The sequence below is a fragment of the Mastomys coucha genome, unplaced genomic scaffold, assembly GCF_008632895.1.
Source record: "Mastomys coucha isolate ucsf_1 unplaced genomic scaffold, UCSF_Mcou_1 pScaffold21, whole genome shotgun sequence".
In the NCBI taxonomy this organism is placed as follows: domain Eukaryota; kingdom Metazoa; phylum Chordata; class Mammalia; order Rodentia; family Muridae; genus Mastomys; species Mastomys coucha.
Genome location: NW_022196904.1, coordinates 54,518,529 through 54,539,506, shown reverse-complemented (window position 1 = coordinate 54,539,506; position 20,978 = coordinate 54,518,529). Strand labels below are relative to the sequence as shown.

The window sequence follows — 20,978 nt, the reverse complement described above, 5'->3', positions numbered from 1 at the left end:
TCACTAGGCAGGGGCCTAGGGTCAAGTACTGATGCTCAGGCAGCTATGGTCATGCAGGCGGACATCTTAAACTGCTGCCTGTCAGGGCTGGCCCTCGGCCTTCATTGCAGATGGGCCTCAGCAACCCTGTTGGCGTCTGACTAAAATTAGAACCAACGTCTCCAGCATCTAACAACCTTTCTTTTCATTGTTGCCATAGGAAGCTGTCCAGGAACTTGAAAACCTCTTGTCTCAGAAAGTCTATTGTCCCAACAGCAGAGGCCGCTGGTGGGATCGCTTGGCTCTTAACCTGCACCAGCACCTGAAGCGCCTGGAAGAGGTACTACTCAGCAGTATACCCAGGCTGCTTTAATTTGGTTTTTAAGGCAAGCTCTAAGTACTTCAGCACTGGGGATGGAACTGAAGGTATATTTAAGCAGATACTCGGCCACTGAGCTACCATAGCCTAGGAAAGCACCTTTCTTTAATTAGCTTGTTTGTTGGTGGAGCACAGTTTCACTGTGTAGCTCTGTCTGTCTGTCTGTCTGTCTGTCTGTCTGTCTGTCTGTCTGTCTGTCTGTGGGGACAGAGTTTCACTGTGTAGCTCTGGCTGACCTGGGACTCACTATGTATACCAGGCTGGCTTCACACATCCAGAGATCCACCTGCTTCTGCTTCTCCATTGCTGATGTTAAAGACGTGTACCATACCAGCCATTTATTTAACTTTAATTAAAATGTAATTGCACTGCTTCCCCTTTTCCTTCTCCTTTCCCATTAATTTCTGTGTTAGTGCTATTACCAAAAGGGTAATTTATGGTTCTGAAAAAATAGTAAAAAGTATGACTTTTATTAATAGTGATGTATTTCTCTATAATACATGGAAAAGCTACTCCAGATAAAACAAAAGCCTTTAGTTATTTAGTTTTTTATAAAACTTTAGAAACCACTAATATAACAAATGTGATAGTCAAATAAAAACTTAATAAATGAAATTTCTAAATATAATTAGAAGATGTTTTTCCTCTGGTTAACATTCCAACCTCATCCCCTACCCCAAGATAGCAGGGGTGATTCTAACACCAGCATTAAATAAAGGCAGGAGATGTTTGTCTGTTCTGACTGGAAGAGGAAAGGGGTTGATAGTGGGTTCCAGGAAGTGGAATCAAGGAGAGAGAGGATCTGGTGTGTGTGTCTCAGCTGTTCGCAGGTTCATATTCATACTCTCTCTGTTTCTGTCTCTCTGTATGTCTCTGCCTGTCTCTGTGTCTCAGCACCCTCCTTCTCCCCCTGATTGACCCTACGGTCTGTGCTGGATGGAAATGGTGGCTTTTTATACTTGTTGTTCATGCTTCTAGTTACAAAGGCTGATGGGAGTCAGTCTCTCCCTTTTGTCTCTGAAGGTGTCTGGAGAATGTCTCTGTGCTTCTGCAGGGCATTTTGCCCCATCTCTGAACAGGCCACCTTCTCTGGCAGCCCCCAGGGATCTTGGGGACTTGAAATAGTCAGATTCTGTCACTTCTGTGGCTGGGCAGGGTGGGGCCTTTGAGGCCACTGCCTCTGAGCCAGGCTGGTAACAGTGACTCTTTGTGTGGCTGCCTGTGGGTTCCCTCCCCGACTGTCGCCATTTCCAGCCCTGTGTTTGAACTGAATGGAAGGGACTGTGTCTCAGGGAGGGTTTATTTTTTCCAGTGGTACATTTAGTGAATCAGGGGGGAAGAGGGCTGGAAAAAATTGCCCATGGAATGTGGAAGTATGATGTAGTATTTTTTACTGTGTTCTACTTAAACCAGTGCCTTGTTACCTCAGGTGCCCATGAAAAGCCAGCAGAAGCTGTTTTCTGTTCTGGAGGTGGGCATGGTGCCTCTTCCTCCTGCTTCATGCTGAGACTTAAATAGCAAGGCAGGGTGCTTGCTGGCCCAGAACCCAATCTGGGAAGGAGAGCACATGTGTCTTGCTACCTCTTGTCTTTCACTGTATTTATGGCCAAAGATGTTACTCATTCCCCCTTGTTCACAGGTCTGCGGACGTTTGCTGTAGTCATAGGGCCAGACAGGCTGCTAAGCTCATTTTTCATTGATGCTAAGAAAGTTCTAGTTCCTGCTAACCTTTCTCCAGTACACTCAGTGCCATCCACACAGCTCCTGTTATCCTGTGCTCACATCTTGTCTTCTGTGTCTTATGTCTGTCTGAAGGACACATGTGCAGAGAACACCCTGGGGAACTGGGGCCACCCAGCCACCCTCCCCACACCAGGTCCCTTCTCCAGGAACAGAGTACACTGCCGGGTCCTGATCACCCTTTAGTCCCATCATTAGTTCCTCAAGGCTTGAGCTTCCATTCGTTCCTTGGGTTTTGGTTCTGGTTTTAAGTTTTTCTTTAAGTTTTTAAAGTATATTTTGTATGTGTATGCATGTGCATATATGCATGTGTACAGGTCAGAGATGAACTTGTGGGGAGTCATTTCTCTCTTTCCACCATATGGGTCCCAGGATTAAATTCAAGTTTTCAGGCTTGGCTACAGTGGGCTTTGCTACTGAGCCATCCTGCTAGTCTTTCACTTTTCTGTAGGATAAAATGTGTGCAAAGTTTGCCCTTTAGGCCACTTTAGATATGTGCTATGTGTTCCTTACATTGCTGTACCCCGTATAGTTATTAGTCCAAAAGAAAAGTCTGCGGTCATTGCCCATTTCTGCCTTCCCCTTCCATGAGCCACAGGCTTCCTTCTGCCTAGTGTCTCGGGAGGAGAGTTATACTTAGCCTTTCTGTCTCCTTAACAGTGTGTGTGTGTGTGTGTGTGTGTGTGTGTGTGTGTGTGTGAGTGTATGTGTGAGTGTATGTGTGTGTGTGTGTGAGTGAGTGTGTGTGTATATGTGTGTGTCTGTGTGAGTGTATGTGAGTGTATGTGTGTGTATGAGTGTGTGTGTGTGAGTGAGTGTGTGTGTATATGTGTGTGTCTGTGTGAGTGTGTGTGTGTGTATGTGTGAGTGTGTGTGTGTATGTGAGTGTATGTGTGTGTGTGAGTGTATGTGTGTGTGTATGTGTGTGTCTGTGTGTGTGTGAGTGTATGTGTGTGTATGTGTGTGTATGTGTGAGTGTGTGTGTGTGAGTGTGTGTGTATATGTGTGTGTCTGTGTGAGTGTGTGTGTGTGTATGTGTGAGTGTGTGTGTGTGTATGTGTGTATATGTGTCTTAGTCAGGGTTTCTATTCCTGCACAAACATCATGACCAAGAAGCAAGTTGGGGAGGAAAGGGTTTATTCAGCTTACTTCCACATGGCTGTTGATCACCAGAGGAAGTCAGGACTAGAACTCAAGAAGGTCAAGAAGCAGGAGCTGACGCAGAGGCCATGGCTTGCTTTCCCTGCCTTGCTCAGCCTGCTCTCTTATAGAGCCCAAGACTTCCAGCCCAGGGATAGCACCACCCACAAGGGGCCCTACCCCCTTGATCACTAATTGAGAAAATGCCCCACAGCTGGATTTCATAGAGGCACTTCCCCAACTGAAGCTCCCTTCTCTGTGATAACTCCAGCCTGTGTCAAGTTGACACACAAAACCAGCCAGTACAATATGTGTGAGTGTGTGTGTGTGTCTCTGTGTGAGTGTGCCTGTGTGTGTGTCTCTGTGTTTTTCTGTGTATGGGTATATCTCTATGTGTGTTTTATATGTGTGGGTATCTGTGTGTGTGTTTATTTGTGTGTATATGTGTGTATATCTCTGTGTATGCTTGTGAGTATCTCTGTGTGTGTTTGTGTGTATGTATCTTGTATCAGTGAGTATGTATGTATGTCTGTGTGTTTTTATGTGTGTAGGTATCTATCTGTATGTTTATTTGTTTGTATGTGTATATATCTGTGGGCATATGTGTGTGAATATCTGTGTATCTGTATGTATATCTGTGTGTATCTGTATGTGTGTTTGTGTATCTGTATATTAAAATATGTGTGTATCTGTGTGTTTGTGTATCTGTGTGTGAACAACTGTTTGTATCTGTGTGCATCTCTGTGTGTATCTGTGTGTGTGTGTGTGTGTGTGTGTGTGTGTGTCTCCTGTGTCTGAATGTGCTTATGCAGGTGCCACAGTGTGTGTGGAGGTCAGGGGACAACCTCAGATGGTGGTCCTCAGCTCTCACCTTGTTTGAGACAGAGTCTCTGGTCACTGCAGCACGCTCCAAGCTATCTGACCCTTGAGCTCAGGAGCTTCTCCTGTTTCTCTCCCATCTTGCTGTAGGAATACTAGAATTACAAAGGAATGGTTGCTACTGTGACCTGGTTCCCAAGTGTTCTAAGGATTCCTCACTTTTGTGCACTTTTGAGCTCTCCTCGGCCTCCTGCTGATGAAAGCTAACGAAGTCTGCTTTTTAACCTTTTCCTAACAGTCCCGCTGGCTACCCTCATGACCCAGATTCCTGGTTTGTTTGCCTTGGTGTTTGGATGAAAGTTCCATCCTTACTCCAGCATGTTGTGATTTCATTTGTTGTCAAGGATGAACGATGGATGTGGTGTGGCATGTGCAGACCAAAGTTAATTTGTCCAGTCATCTATAAATGGATGCTCAGGTTCCCTCCGCCCCTTAGCTGTTGGGAATATGGCTGCCATGGATATGGGTGTGCAGTACTTCTCAAGTGCCTAGTTTTTATTTTTTAGGGATGTACCTAGAAAAGAGACTGCTACTTTCTGTGGCAACTCTGTGTTTGGCTCTTTAAAAGCTGCCACACTGAGGGCTGGAGAGCTGGTTCAGCAGTTAAGAGCTGACAACCATCTGTAATGGGATCTGAGTCTGTCTTCTGGTGTACAGACATACACAGAGACAGAGCACTCACATACATAAATGAATCTTAGAGGAAAGCTCCCAGAGTGTTGTTTGCAGTGGCCCCTCCATTTTTATATTCCTGCCAGTAAGCCACGAGAGCTCTGGATTTCCACATCCTGGCCAGCATGAGTCAGTTTTTACTTTCTGAGTATCTTCATCTGAGTAGAGTAAGCTAAGGAATGGTGTCTTGCTGTAGGCTTTGTATCTCTGCTGAACTTGGAAGAACCTTAGAAAATAGGAACATTAGGTTCCTCTCTGTGAGTAAAGGATCCTGCCCAGCTCTGCTCCTGTCTGCCATCTAGAATCACCACGTAACTTGCTCTGAAGACCCCTACCCCCTCTGTCAATGAGGTCAGGTGTGTGTATTTCTCCCAGCTTCCCAACTGATGTCCTGAGAACATTTGAACCAAGGCTTCCAGTAAGTCCTCTTTAGCCTCTGACTTGACTGTCTCTCAGGTCCTGGTCTCTCTGAGTGGGTAGCTGCTGAGATCCTCTCTTTAATGGGCTCTTAGGAGCAGAAACTGGGCACCGACAGCACTGACAAGCTAGGCTTGGTCCTTGTTGGCCGATTGTAGAGACGAGGAGTAGTAAAAAGCATTCTTTGCCCTTTGGACTTAGTGTAGCCACATTGGGAAAGGAGCAAATACAGAGGTCCTGTGACCCCACCCCACCCACATTCTTCTTCAGGGTCCTGGCTTGAGGTTTGGGTTCAATAGAGGGCAGAGAGCTAAGGTTCTGCTGTGAAGGGCACTCACTGGCTGGAGTTGGCTCTAAGTCTTGCCTCTGGGGCAGAGAGCCAAGGCCATGCAGCCAGCTCCATCCAGTGAATGCCCTTCAGAGCTCTCTGCTCTCCCCGATCCCACGGCCCAGTGGCACCATCATGGCTGCTGGTGGTCAGTCAATAAAAAGAGCTCAGTGCCAGTCATGGAGGAGGGGGGGTATCGAGACCTCAGAAAAGGGACAAAAAGAAACATTTGAACATACTGAACCAAATGAAATGGACTTAATGAACAAGGAAATGAGGGAATGTCAAGAGAACAGAAATAGAACAAACTTCGCCAACCATTCTTAAAGAAGAGTCCAGACCTGATTGTCCAAATTCCAGACCTATAGGGAACATTCTTTGTCACCCATCCAGAAGGATGTGCACTACTTGAGGAAGAGGATGGTGAGATGTTGCAGTATCTGCAGGAGAGAAGAGACAGAATCTGAAGGTGCAGGGTTTTATCTGGATGAGAATCCTTACACTGGAAACAAAATTCTCTCCAGAGAATTTCATCTAGGTGAGAGTGTCCATGACTTCAGACATCACTGAAATCAGGTGGAAACTAAGAAAGGATCTCACAAAACACCCAAATGTAAGGCCTAGCCTGCAGAGAGAGGCAGCAGGAAGAACCCAGGGTTTTCCTCACCCGGTTTACTGACCATTCTCTGCAGGTAGGAGAAGGTCATCAGAGGTGAGACTTGGCCAAATCTTTTGCAGTACAACTGGCTCCTGATTTAGAGATGGAGGAGAAGACAATGATATAGGAGATGGGGATGGGCTGAATGGTTGTGCTGAAGGGGATAAGGATGATGGTAAAGGAGAGGAGAGGGGAGGGTGAACAAGAAAATGCTGAACATTGACGGGGTCTAACCCTTAAGGTTTTTCCTTCATAATTTTCTCCAATCAGGAGGAATAAAAGTTGTCCCCTATTCTGCTCAGTTGCTCTGTCTTGAGGTCTCTTAATATTATGGCTCTCAACCTACATAGGGAAATATAACTTAAGTAAAATACAGTGGAAATAGAATCTCCACTTTTCTATTCTGAATTCATGTGTATCTGAATCTGTGCCTCAACAGAAACTCTGTGCAACCCACAGCAGGGCTGTGCCTGTGGGAAAAACCTGCTCCCTCCTTGCCAGAGGCTAGCGGGTGCTTGGCTCCTTTGTAGCACTACATAGAATTTTCAGCTTCCCCTCCTTCTTCTGTATATGGGGCTCCGAGACAACATTGTGTCTCTGTGTGAATATGAACAGTTACTATTTACCAACATGTATCTGTCTGTTTTCTCATGTTTAATAAAAAGGGGAAATTTAAGTATACAGAAGGTCAGCAAAGGGTAGATTTGGGGTGTTAGGAGTGTTTTGACAACATAGTTTCTCTTACAGCTTGTATAATTGTGGTGTTTAATAAAGAATACACTTTAAGATGACACTAGAAGTTCTTCTTTAGATTTATTTTATATGTGTGGGTGTTTTGCCTGCATGTATGTATGTGCACCATTTGAGTGCCTGGTGCCCATGGAGGTCTGAAGAGGGCATTGGATCTCCTGGAAGTTGAGTTAAGGATGGCTGTAAACCATCATGTGGGTGCTGGGAACTCAATCTTGCCAGGTCCTCTACAAGAACAAGTGCTCTTAACTTCTCTCCAGCCTGCTAAGGTGACACTTGTAAAATTCTCTTCCAATGATGGCTGGAGTCCTCCCACTCAGTGTGAGAGATCAGCAGAGCTTGTATAGTATTATTTGCAGTTAACTTTCCTTGTTGTGATTCTTAAAGCTATTGTACATATGAGTGTTTTGTCTGCATTTATGTCATTGTACTGCATGCATACAGGACCTAAGAAGGCCAGAAGAGGGCATCAGATTTCCTGGAACTAGAATTACAGATAGTTGTGTTATGCTATGTAGATGCTGGCAATTGAAACTAGGACCTCTGGAAACGCAGCCAGCGCCCTTCTTCAGCCACCTCTCCAGCCCCACAGCTCACTATAATTCTGTTTATTTTAAACTTTTTCCCACTTTGGGGACAAAGGTGGCGCTCAGTTTTCTAAGTTAAAAGTGTACACATTGCCTTATTAAAATAAGACTGAATGTACACACAAAGGACAACATACAGAGGCCAAGAGGCTGCAGCGCTACACAGTTCTGGGCATGGTGTGGCCCTGCCCATGGTGGGCTAGCCTTGTCCCAGCTCCAGCCTTTCCTGCAAGGTGGTCTGACAAGTTGTCAGGCCTATGTACAATCTTGTTCCAGGAGACAAGCCCCTTTTCTGGCCGGCCCCAGGGCCTCAGCCTTTTCTTCTAGCATGAGACATGGGGAGATATTAGTTTCTTGGTGCCCACTGTCTCAGTAATCTGATAGAGGAAGGGAAGGGCACAAGTGTCTCATTATAGTGGGCATGGTGGCACACGCCTTTAATCCCAGTACTAGGGAGGCACAGGCAGGTGGTTCTCTGTGAGTTCAAGGTCAGTCTGATCTACAGTTCTGGGACTACATAGAGAAACCCTGTCTCAAAACTAAACAAAACAAAATCAAACAAACCAGAATGTCTCCACTCCTGCCAGGTGGCTCTCCTCTGGCCATGGGAATGATAGCTGGTCATTGTCAGAGCATGGAAAAGAGACCTAGGGAGATAGCCTAAGGAGATAGCCTGCGTGTCTCCAGGCACTGCTTACTGGTTTGTGAAAATAGAATAATTAGTCTTGAGATTTCTTGTCAAACTAAATAGACAGCTGCTGCCTTCAGGACTTTGGGGATCCTGACATATGATTTGTTAATTGCTAGGCAATTAGGTGCATCAGGGAAGGCCTGGCAGATCCGCACGTGAGGACAGGACACCGACTTTCTCTTTACCAGCGAGCTGTACGCCTGCGAGAGTCTCCAAGCTGCAAAAAGTACAAGCACCTCTTCAGCCAGCTGCCGGAAGTTGCCGTGGGAGACGTTAAGCATGTAGGTGCCCTTTGGCTGCTTTTGTGTTTGTTGTTGGTTAGAACCAGGCCTCATCCAGTTCTCTTTGCTATGCCCTTGATTTAAACCCTAGATTCTTCTGTGTGCCTCCCCCACCCCCAAATTGTTTTCATATGTAACTTCTTCTTGGACTCAGAATGCTCTGATGCTCATTTGGGTGTCACCGTTGTGTCCATTTCATTTTAATGCCCTCTTCTCTGCTATGTCTGGGTTGCCCCATATGGCCACACCAGGGTTGGGTGACAGAGCTTCTGAGTAAGAACGTGAACAGCCTTCGCCTGCTTCTCTGGAGGGCCTCTTAGATGCTCCACAAAGGCTGGAACAGTCACGTCCTTCAGAGTGTGCTAGTGTGGGTCACATACCATTCACTTCTGCTCTGCAGGAGTGGGCAGGTCTATCCCCAGGATGCTGCATGGAAGTCTCCAGGGGCTAATCAAATGGGTTCAATTTTTATTTTTGAGGGAAAGTCTCACTATGTAGCCTTAACTGGCCTGGAACTTACTATATACATAGACAGGCTAACCTCAGACTCAGAGAACTCCACCTGCCTCTGCCTCCTGAGTGCTAGGACTGAATACCATGCCCGAGTTTCATTGATGCTTTTTGCTACCATTCTAGGTGACCATCACGGGCAGGCTGTGCCCACAGCATGGCATGGGCAAGTCTGTGTTTGTCATTGAGGATGGAGACACCACCAACCCCACCACAATCCTGTGTTCTGTGGAGGAGCTGGCGCTGGATTATTACAGGCAGAGTGGCTTTGACCAAGGTAAGCTGAGCAGTGTTTCCTGCATCCCAGCCAGTCATCAAATGGGGGAAGAGTGTTGCAGGATGGCTCATCAATAGTGGGTTGTTCTCCTCTCTGACCTCAGTAGCAGCCACAGCTGGCCAGAGGTGTGTGGAAAAAGAACTGGGTTGTCTGTCAGTGGGTCCTCTTGGTGTTTGGCCATTATTGTTATGTGGCTGTGTGGATGTTGCTCTGTGGTAGGGTGATCACAGTAAGGAGACTGCCTTTGCTACCAGAGGCTGGCATTGGGCAGAGATGGTGAGAGAGGACAGAGGGTTGTGTTGTAAAAAGCTGTCCCCAAGGGCCAGGACCAATGCCTCTTGAGGGGCACAAACATCTTGGTAGGCACATGGGAAGGTCATAGGTTTGAGGAGCTTGAAAGGAATTCTGTTAGCTTCCAAGAACACAAGTATCGGAGCCGGGAGCCTCGTGATCTGTGGCAGGGTAGAGAGAAGGGATGCTGGAGGGCCTGCTGGTTTGCCCATTGAATGTGAATGTCCAGTGAGAAACTGCCGTAGCGTGCTGACCAGTGCAGAATGGAGAGAGTCCCTAAGTGCGACTGGCTTCAACACAGCTGCACAGCTACCGCACGGCTTGGACCCTGAGTCCTTTTGTCACAGGCCCCTCACAGCACTTCTCCTCCTGCCATGCTGCCCTTAGGGCTCTGGGGTGCTTCAGTATGTGATACACACGCAGACCCTTAGCACGCCTCCACACTCCCGGCTTGGTTGTTCCTGGGCCTTCTGTGCCGGGCAGCAGTCAGGTGGTTGAGGGGTTAGCTCTCCTCTTAGAATTCCCTGGCCTGTGTATAGGAGGCCCTTGCTGGGGCCATTGGCCACAGGATACCTCCCAGGAGTGGGATAGTGAGGCAGCGATGTCGTGGTTGGACCTGCCTGGGCAGAGCTGAGTGTTGGTGCAGTCACCCCGAGTGTGCGACAGCAGCTCTGTCTTCCCTGTCAGTGTGAGAGCCCTGCTGTGTTACAGGGGTGAAGAGGCTTTTTGTTTTAAACAGTGAATTTCTAATGTCAGTCAGCAATTCCTTGAGTTTGTACTTTTCCCGATACCTGTTTCTCTCCCCGTTTTAGTTTTTCTTTAGTTTGTCTCAGAGAGTACACTGTAAGTAATGCTTTAGAAAGTCGAGGCTTGCCAGGCGGTGCTGGCGCACGCCTTTAGTCCCAACACTTGGGAGGCAAAGGCAGGCGGATTTCTGAGTTCGAGGCCAGCCTGGTCTACAGTGTGAGTTCCAGGACAGCTGGGGCTACACAGAGAAACCCTGTCTCAAAAACAAACAAACAAACAAACAAAAAAAGAAAGTGGAGGCTTGAGCACATGCTTTATAATTGGAAAAATCAGATGTCCACCCCAGGCGCCTTTATAAAATGTAGTAAGTAGGAAAACATAAGTCAACCCTGGCGGAAAGAGATAGAGCTGAAGCTCCCTGTCAGGCACCAGAGACAAGGAACACAGTGGAGCCGGCTGTCCTGGATGCTCTCCCTGCGTAGCCCTGGCTGGCCTGGAACTCACTAAGTAGATCAGGATGACCTCAAACACATAAAGATCCACCTACCTTTGTCTCCTGAGTGATGGGATTAAAAGCATGTGCCACCATGCCTTTTTCTTTTTAAAGACTACTGATCCATTGTGAGAAGGTGGAGGAGAGTATGTGCTAGCCACACACCCACTCAGCTTCTCGAATCTTCTCCCTCTTACTTCTCCCCCTAAATCTAACCAGCCAGCCCGTGATGACCACTCATGGAGCTTGCTAAGGAGCTCTCATAGGTCTGCCCTGGAGACAGCCAAGTCCTTCCCTTGTACTCTGGCAGACATCTCCCTGTGCCCCTGCTTTAGGGTCACTGGTGTGAAACCCCACAGTATCATCAGATGGTGGCATTACGTGGGGGTCTTAGTTAGTTGGGCTGTGAAGATAGGATTTTGCAGAATCGAGTTTCCTCCTATGGAGTGTTAGGATTAATCTGCTCACAGCTTTCCTGTTCGTGGGGAGGGTGATGCTCTGGGGAAGAACCTCAGACATGGGTGAAAACAGCGAGGTGCAGTGAGCCTGAAAAGCTTAGAGATCAAGGAGCAGAGTGGAAATTCCAGGCCCTAGGTGATGTCACAGAGACATGTCAACTGTCCCGTCTCCTGGCCAGAGGAATTTCAGCACAGAAAAATGTTTCCAGTTTATCCAGGAGCCTGAAAAATAGCAGGAAATTCTTTTCCCAGAACATAAAATATCTCCACATAAAATGTTTTAAAGTTATATTACATTCTAATATATTGGGAAATTGATGTGATTTGCTGCTGGGTTTTATTGTAGATAGATTTATGGAGAGGGAATTTCAAACCCTCCAGGGGAAGCTATTTCTGAATAAGGCAGGAGGATTACTCCAAAAATGACTGCCATCAGAATTCAGAGCGTAGCAGTGGTCAGGAATGAGTCTGACCTCCGTGCCAGTGACGGAGTGATACTCGCACAGGGACAGAGACCTGGAAGTTAGGTCCAGCTTCCTTCCCAGCAGGCCAGAGCCTGGTATCCTGATGTGAATGCTCTTGGTAGCTGGAGGGCTTGTCTCAGCCAGGCTGAGCAAGCCCTGCTCACTTTGTCCTTTTGTACCCTGGAAACAGGCCAGAGGGACAGGAGCCAGAACTGGGAGGGAACAAGCACAGTTCTACACAGTTCTGCACAGCTCTGGAGTTCAGGATAGAACACAGCCACGGGCTACAGCCGCCGCCTCCGGTGGGCGAGAAGACCGGTGTGCTAGATGCCTGAGCATTTGATCCCCAGGTGGCTTTCTCCCCGCTGCTCTCTGGGAGCTTTATTTCAGTATGAGCATGATAGGAAGGTAGAAAGATGACCACATAGCTGTCTTCCTTCGCTGGGGGGTAGGGGTGCGTGTGGCTGTGCAGAGACACCCAGCTTAGAGAGAGGGGCTTGGTAAAGCAGCACTCTGGGGGGCATGGGTCTGAAGTCTATGCCAAGACCTTCAGTCCTTCAGACCCTGCGGCTGACTTGCAGTGGCCCTAGGACCCAGCTGTTCAATGAGGATGTCTCCCAGTGATTGTGTCTTCAGCATGAGGAGGGCACTAGAACTAGGTGGTCTTTACAGATGACTGTCTCCCTAGAAGCCTCGCACATCAGGAACACTGAAGTAACCTCATCAGGCCAAATCGGCTTAATGAATAGTGAGCCTGGTGAATGGAAGGAGTGTTGGGCAAGCCTGAAGCTGTGGGGCTGCCCCGAATGCCTGGCCTTTTGTCATTCCCTGTTGGGGAATCATTTGTTGCCAGAGGCCTGTGCTAGAGCCTGCTTATGAATTTTGCACACGGCCTAGTTTGCCCATTCACTTAGACCCTCCAGAGGCCGAGTAGGAAGTCTGCTTTGCTTAAGCAAACCACTTGGTAGGCTGTCCACCACTATTGAGAGCCACTGCTCTGTGACTTCCTGATGCCCATTTGAAGTTTTCCCCTTAAATAAAGCTTCTATATGCAAAGAATATAGTGTGAAGGGCGAGCTGGAAATGGCATGAAAATAGCATGCCTTTCAGAATTAACTGTATCTCAGTTTCTTTCCCTAAAAGAGAAAAATTTACATTAGGTCATCATGATATTCTTTTTTTGTTTTGTTTTGTTTTTTTTGGTTTTTTTTGTTTTTCGAAACAGGGTTTCTCTGTGTAGCCCTGGCTGTCCTGGAACTCACTCTGTAGACCAGGCTGGCCTCGAACTCAGAAATCCGCCTGTCTCTCCCTCCCCAGTGTTGGGCTTAAAGGCGTGCGCCACCACTGCCTGGCCATCATGATATTGTTAAACAACCAGATAAAGCGGGTGTTTTTCTCTTCGTGTAGGGATTCATGGAGAAGGATCCACCTTCAGCACCCTGTGTGGCCTCCTGCTGTGGGATATCATCTTCATGGATGGAATACCAGACGTCTTCAGAAATGCCTACCAGGTAACCCCTAACACCATCACGCCAGGGCCTCTCCTGTGCATGCCTGTGCCTCACGCCTTCCTCTGCACCAGGGTCTCAAGCCAGCAGCAGCTTGGCTCTTGGTGATCTTTGGGCTCTACCCTCAGTAGTACTAATTGCGTAGGAAAAGGACCTTTTGTTTTTAAACAGGAACTAGTAGATTTTAACCCCAAGCCTAGTTTCCCTTCAACATTACATGCTAACTTTAGTACTGAGCACCCTCAGCTAAGACCTGGCCTAGCCCAGCATCCAAACAAAAGCTCTCACACGCTGTCCCACCAGCACCAGCTGGAGCTCAACCAATTCCACTCTCAGCCAAAGATCACTAGAAACCCAGCATAAGATTACCTGACTCTGATAATTTTAACTCATCTCTTCTGAGGAGATCTCATGGAACTCCAGCACCCCCTGTTTAAGTGCCCTCCCCAGGCATGTTGGAAAACTTTCCTTTCCCTTCCACATAGGCGTCCCCACTGGATTTGCTCACGGACAGCTTCTTCTCAAGCAGGGAGCAGGCCCTGGAAGCCAGGCTGCAGCTGATCCACAGTGCCCCTGCTGAGAGCCTGCGGGCCTGGGTAACGGAAGCCTGGCAGGCCCAGCAAGGCAGAGTGGCTTCTCTGGTTAGCTGGGACCGCTTCACTTCCCTGCAGCAAGCTCAGGTAACATTTTCCTGTGATCTGGTCAGTCATCCCTTCACAGGCAATTGTATCAGAATACACAGAGGGGTGTGTGTGTGTGTGTGTGTGTGTATGTGTGTGTGTGTGTGTGTGTGTGTGAGATAGATATGTGAGGACACTCAGAAAGCTCCAGCTAGATGCCTTTCCCATGGTTTCCCTGCCTTTTGCCTGTCTGTGGCCGCAGCAGGGAGGGTAACTGTGCCCTGCAGCTGCTGACCTCTGTTAGGCCTCATCACTCCTGAGTGCTGAGCCACACTCCCTCTTCATCACATGTGCCACAGAATGCCCACATCAGGCAGAGGCTGGCAACTGACCATGAAGAGCTCTTTCCCGGAGCTTGTCTATAGGATTCTGCTAGCCACTCTGGAGCCTGGTCCAGCAGCAGAGCTACTTCTGGTGTTCCTGGAACCCATGTTTGTTGAGTTGTAATGGTGTCCTCTTTAGGGGGGGGTCTCTGTCCTCAAGGTGGATAACTCTCCTTTTTTTATGGTGTCTAGGATCTTGTCTCCTGCCTCGGGGGTCCTGTCCTCAGTGGTGTGTGCAGGCGCCTGGCTGCTGACTTTCGGCACTGCCGAGGGGGCCTCCCTGACTTGGTGGTGTGGAATTCTCAGAGCCACCATTGCAAGGTCAGTAGAGAACACCTTTTGTAATTTCATCAGCAACCATGTCACGGTTCACATGCTGGGCATTTTCTTCTGGTTGTGGGAAGGATTGATAGCCAGTAGGCTGAGGAGCTGGGGTGCAAGCAAGACAGGCAGACTCATGCCACTCCATCATATGGTGATACTATCCCAGTACGACATTCTGTTACTAGAACAAGTCACTAGCCGCCGGGCACACTGAGAGGTGGGCGTTTGTTTACACAGTGTGTGTGCCCAGGACCCCAGGAGTCTATGGGAAACCTGTGGCCATTCACCAGGTGGTCTCATCACACTGCATGTGCACTCTGACTATCTCTGTCTCTCCTGTACTTGCCCCTCCTTCCCCCTCTTCCTCCCTCCCTCTCTCCCTTTTTTTCTGACTCAGATTTTATCCTAGTCTGATTTGTCTTTTTCTTTTATTAGATAGTATCTTTTGATGACCAGAAATTTTAAATTTTGATTAAATTCAGTGTTCTTTAGTGGATAGTACCTTTGGTGTGAGATACCTGATCTGAAAGCACAAAGAGGTTTTCTTGTGTTTTATTCTAAAAGTTCTGTATCTATGTTTTGTGTACTTTCTGATCTATGTAGGTACTTTTTTGTCTGCTCTGGGGTGTGGGTTAAAATAACCATTGTGCTGGGGAGTAGCTGACTGCTCAGTTCCATTGCTGCTGTCTCTGCTAAGAATATTTTTTGTTCCTCATGCAATAGAACTCCAGGGTTATTGAGTGAAGAACTCAGCTTATATATTCTTTGCCTAGGCTTCTATTTCTCCCTTAGTGTTTAGCTACAAAACTCGCCTAACTTCCTGGCTCCTTTAGCGCTGAAATGTTGCCCATTCTACTCTGCCAACTCTGTTAAGTTTGGGCGTCCGATCTCCATGAACGCTGAGTTTCCTGCACTAGCTTTTTTTCTGGTATCAGATGGAATCTAACACCATGACCTTGAAAGAATGGCCTCCTCCTTGCCTAAGTCCACTCACTCTTTCTTATGTAAGCTTCCAGGTCAGAAGTGAGCCACCTCTGGCTGGTGAGCCTGACTTTAGAGAGGGAACCTGCAGTCTGTGGTTCCCTCTGTTACCTAGAATAAGATCAGTTATTCTATATCCTGAGTCTTCTTGGAGCACTTGTTGCCCGTTGGCTGTGCCGTTCCCTCACACAGCATAGAGATCCATGTCTGCCTGACTCCTACCAAGTCTGCCCAACTATACCAAGTGTGCACCACCATGCTTTGCTTTCTTAATGGGCTCTGTGATCAAAATCAAGCTGCCATACTTACATGGCAAGCACTTTACTGACTGGAGTACTTCTCCAAGTCAAGTAGCATATAATTGAGTCTTATGTGTGTATATATATGTGTACTGGGGGAAGGGTGCTCACATGTATGTATGTGTTCGGTAAATATGTGCCGGGTGAGTGTGCCTATGGAGGCTTGAGGGTGACCCTGGGTTTCTTCCTTGTTGCCTTTCTAGCATACTTTTCAAGGCAGGGTCTCTTAACTGAACCAAGTGCTCAGTAGTTTAGCTTGTCTAGCCAGCTAGCCAGCTTGCTCTGGGGACCCCATCCTTACCTCCTGCATGCTGGATGACTGTCACCCCTTGTGGTCAGAAAGCAGACTGAGCAAGCCATGAGAGCAGTCCAGTAAGCAGCACTCCTCCATGGCCTTGGGTTCCTGCTCAGTAGGTAAACATGGGTGCCACCTGAGTTAAATCACCAGACTGCAAGTTGTCCTCTGGTAACTGCCTGCCCCTAGTCTTTTAAAGACATCAGAAAAGGGAACAGTTTGGTCTTACAACAATGAGAAAGTGCACAGGGAAGATCCTCCTGAGGGACAGGGTGGATCTCTGAATTGAGATTAGCAGTCTCGAGTCCTAAGAAACAGTGCATGTGAGAGATAGAGAGAAGTGTCCTCAGCAAATGCATATGTGGTCCTGGGGTGGGGATAAGACTGGAGGGAATAAAGCCTTGGGCTGAAGCAGGGACCAGCTCCTTCTTTCTCCATTGCAATATTAAGTTTAGGTTCAGATGCAAACATAACAAATCAGGGGTTGAAGTAGGAAATAGCAACCCAGTGCGCACCTTAAAACCACTTCAGCTTATTCACTTACTCAGTTTATTCAAGAACTATCTAGTTCCCACAGGATAATTTCCCAAGGCATGTCTTAGTTGCATATCTATTTGTTGTAAATGTGCACAGGGGCTGTAGACTGACTCATCCAGATAGGCAGCAGTTTAAGTGACTGTAACTCATATGGGTCCCTTTCTATATCAGTAAAATGTTGATGAGTCTGGAAACTTCTCTTGCAGCTGGTGGAAGTTAAAGGCCCCAGTGATCGCCTTTCATGTAAACAGATGATCTGGCTGGACGAACTACAAAAGCTGGGGGCTGATGTAGAAGTGTGCCATGTGGTTGCAGTTGGTGCTAAGAGCAAAGGTCTTGGCTGAAAGATGACACACCGGGGACATCTGGCCATTCACTGGGACAAGATCTTCAAGTGGATAAAAATGTCACTCTGGGGACATCTGGCCATCCACTGGGACAAGATCTTCAAATGGATAAAAATGTCACTCTGGGACATCTGGCTATCCCACTGGGACAAGATTGTCAATCATAAAAGTTGTCACTCTGGGGACATCTGGCCATCCACTGGGACAAGATTGTCAATCAGATAAAAGTTGTCACACTGGGGACATCTGGCTATCCACTGGGACAAGATTGCCAATCAGATAAAAGTTGTCACTCTGGGGACATCTGGCCATCCACTGGGACAAGATTGTCGAGAGGATAAAGCTGTTTGCATTGTCTCCCCTTTGACTTGTCCTGACACCTGAGATCGGAATGACTCATCCTTGTACAGTTTCTCTGTGTCACCAAACTTGGTCTCTGCTGGAAAATATGGAATCCACTGCGGGCGGGTGTGGACTGTTGAAAATGCAGAAGTCTGCATGAGCATTGTAGAAGCTGAACACTTCATGTTGTTAAGCTTTAAAAAAAAAAAAAAGCCAGAGGGAAAATGAACATGATGTACTTAATTGACACTGTAGGGGTTTTTTTGTTAAAAAAGAAATACAAACAGTTCTCTACTAAATGCACTGGCAATGGCGATCCCTGAATTGGGGTTGTCTCATAGTTATGTAAGAAGGGCAAACTCGTAGGAATTTTGATTTCCCTAGGGGAAAGTAAAAACAACCAAAACCAAATTCTTTATTTAAAGGGAGAAAGAACTCAGAGTATTTCAGGTGAAGTATCACAATACATATCAAGCTTCAAGCTTTTGGATTATATGTGATTAAAAATGTATGCCAAGATATTAGAAAACAGTGCCCTCCTGGGGTATTCTAACTTTGTCAAAAGTTGGTCTGGAACCTCACTCTGCTCTCACAGTTGACTGTGAGATGGTCTACTTTATTAAAGAAAACGGAAATATCCCATTCCTGAAAGTAAAATCGGCTCTCTGCTGGTCACTGCTCCAGCACTGACAGTGAGACCTGTGCTCTGCTGGCCAAATGCCTAGGAGCTGCTTACCAGGTCACTTCATGTATTCATGAACCGACTGGCTACTGTTTAAAAGCCAGAAAGGGAATATATGATTGTTGTCTCCTTTGGTCAGAAAGAAGCTTTGGGGGAGGAGGAAAGTATGGAAATAACCGATTACAATAAATACATGGTAACAGGAAGGAGAGGACGGAGAGGTCTTTATTTGGAGAATGAAAATGTTTCTGCTAGTCAAAGCACATTATGTAGCTGGGAATGGTGACTCAAATCTGTAATCCTAGCATTTGGGAGACTGAGGCAGGAGGATTACCTTGAGTTTAAGATCAGACCAGGCTACAAAGTGAAACTGTCTCAAAAGAAAAGAAAAGGAAGCTCATTATGAGTGCTCTTACACACTTTATGTCCAGCAGGCCAAGCAGATTAACAAACACACAGTGTGACCTCTTAGGGAAGCACAGGTGCTGGTTCTCAAGCCCAACCCTAGTGAAGCCTAAGACCCACACAGTAGGAGAGAACAGACTCCGAAATTGACCTCTGTACTTTACCCATGTGCCATGGTCTACACATGCTCATATACGCACAATAAATAAAAATGTGTTTAAGACATTAACAACACTCAGTGGGCTCTGTTTGAATTTGTGTGATAGCTAGACGTGGGCATTACAATAATTCTATTGGCAGGTCTGATGGAAATAGTCAAGATATTAAGCCATGCACTCTGACTCCAAAAACTGATCTGGGTGGGAGTGGGGGTGAAACAAATTATTTCAAGTGAGGAAGGATCCAGAGTATTTCAGTTGAAGTGTCAGAAATACTGTTTTCAACAGCAAAAGTAGATTTCAAAAGAACTGATACTGACTGGTTTTTCTGATCGCTTACATTTAAAAAGTACAGCTATCTCAGATTTTTATCTCTTTTTCCATGCAGAAGGTGTGTCTCTGCTGTGCATGGACACTAACCCAGGGCTTACTGGAATAGATGTGACCTAAGAAGGAGGCATCACAGATAGATGGGGAAGAGTCAGTAGCCACTGGAATCCAATGGTCTGCAGAAAGAACATCAAGAGGGCTCAGGCAGCATGAAAACACCAGCTGTCTTTCCCTGCCGGCAGCCATTTTTTGTTTGATTCTGATGGGGCAGATTTGGAGCAGGGCTTTATGTAGCCCATGCTGGCCTTGAACTCCTCTGCCTTCACCTACCAAGTGTTGGGGTCTCAGGATGTTGCCACCACACCCGGCTAGCTTGTGAAGCACTCTCGACCACTTGAGTTTCCTCTTGAGAGTCCAGTGTTTAGATCTGTATCTCATTTTTTATGTGGGTTATCTGCTTTCATGACACCTAGTTTTTGAGTTCTTAGTCCTCTATTGGATGTGAAGTTGGTAAGGCATCTTTTCCCTTTCTCTAGGCTGTCCTTGGCCATGCAGAAGCTTCTTGGTTTCATGAGGTTCTGTTATATTTATTATTTGTTTGCTTGCTTGCTTATTTATTTATTTTGGTAAACCAATGAATTTTTATTGGGGTTACTAACAGAAATGTGGGTCAGAGAACAAAGATGACTCACAAAAGCAGCTGTATCACCCCAAAAGCCCACCTTCAACACAGGCGACAACTCCTGAGTGCTGGAATCCCAGAACACTGCACAGCTTGTGAGGCAGGCAGCTCTTCACAGTCTCCTCCGCCAGCTGCTGTTTAACCCACCTTAAAATACTGCAAAATGGACTTTGAGAATCTTCTAAGCTTTCACTTTCCCAGACATGTGACATTTGCCAATTTCCTAAGTCCCATGAACCTCCTCCATGCCCCCAGAAATGCTTTAATTCTCAGATACTACTGTACCACACACCATACTGCTGATCTAAGCCCCCCGCCCCCCGTGACCTGTCTGTCCCCTGCTTCAGCCAAAGTAGGAGCTTCTCTCTCATCAGCTTTCTTCATTAAAGGTCTAGTGATGAGTGGTAACTGACCTAGCTGCTTTGCCTATTTAAAGAGTGGAGTTCAATAGAAGTTATTACTTACTATTAGGGTACCTATCTTTTCATCTTCTGTTGATACATTCAAGATTTTCTCGGGCTTATTATGCATCGATGTTAAATACACTCATGGTGAAAATCTTAGTATTCTTTTTTAGTATTTTTTTGAGATTATCTCTATTATAAGTTTCTAGAATGTCTCTTATCTTAAAACTCCCAAATAATTAATAGTATTAAACCAAGTAATTCTATAGCTCCTACTGAGTTTCAGGCATGGTTCTAACTAATTCATACATATTATAATGTGGGAAATATTTGGAGGTGTACTATTTTGTTTGCACATGTGTCTGAGGGTTGCTTCTAGGGCTTCATGCATTCCTGCCTGACAAGGTTCTTTTCCTACCCACACATCACAGTATGAGAAGAGAGGTTAAGGAATGTTCTCAGAGTGATCACAACAGTAGCACATCCAAAATTCTAAGCTAGGCATTGTGGCTTTTGATGCAATAATATGCAAATGTACAGTAATAAAACTTCAATGTGAAGAGAGAAAATTTTAAAAGTAAGAAAAAATTTAGTATTTCTAGTATATTGTTTTACATAATGGGATATTATTTTGGTTTAAAAATAAGGCAGTGTTATCATTTACAACAACATGGATAAACCTGAAGGACATTATGTTAAATGATAAGTATAAGAAGTGAAGTATATGAGGTCCTATTTATTAATTGTTGATCTTAGTGACTGTGCTAACAGTTTTCTCTGTTCAGAAAGTCTTTTCCTGTGCCAAGGAGTTCAAGGCTGTCCCCAAATTTTTCCAAATTCTTCCATGCAGGAGAATGTAAATATGTCCATACTTAGCACCCTGAACAAAACTCCAAGTGGATCAAAGTCCTCAACATAAATGTGGATATGCTAAACCTGA

The 20,978-nt window shown here is 46.3% G+C and overlaps 1 protein-coding gene across 1 annotated transcript in view; it reads left to right on the top strand.

Annotated features, from left to right (window-relative positions):
- The window catches only part of Fan1 (FANCD2 and FANCI associated nuclease 1), a 32,638-nt gene extending 13,940 nt beyond the window's left edge, over window positions 1-18,698 (top strand). Inside the window, exons 8-14 of the mRNA XM_031386871.1 lie at window positions 200-319; window positions 8,337-8,501; window positions 9,138-9,288; window positions 13,149-13,252; window positions 13,735-13,929; window positions 14,445-14,573; window positions 16,895-18,698. Coding sequence (XP_031242731.1) covers window positions 200-319; window positions 8,337-8,501; window positions 9,138-9,288; window positions 13,149-13,252; window positions 13,735-13,929; window positions 14,445-14,573; window positions 16,895-17,032 — 1,002 coding nt within the window. The 3' untranslated portion in view covers window positions 17,033-18,698. The remainder of the gene's footprint in view (window positions 1-199; window positions 320-8,336; window positions 8,502-9,137; window positions 9,289-13,148; window positions 13,253-13,734; window positions 13,930-14,444; window positions 14,574-16,894) is intronic.
- The last annotated feature ends 2,280 nt before the right edge of the window (window positions 18,699-20,978 follow it).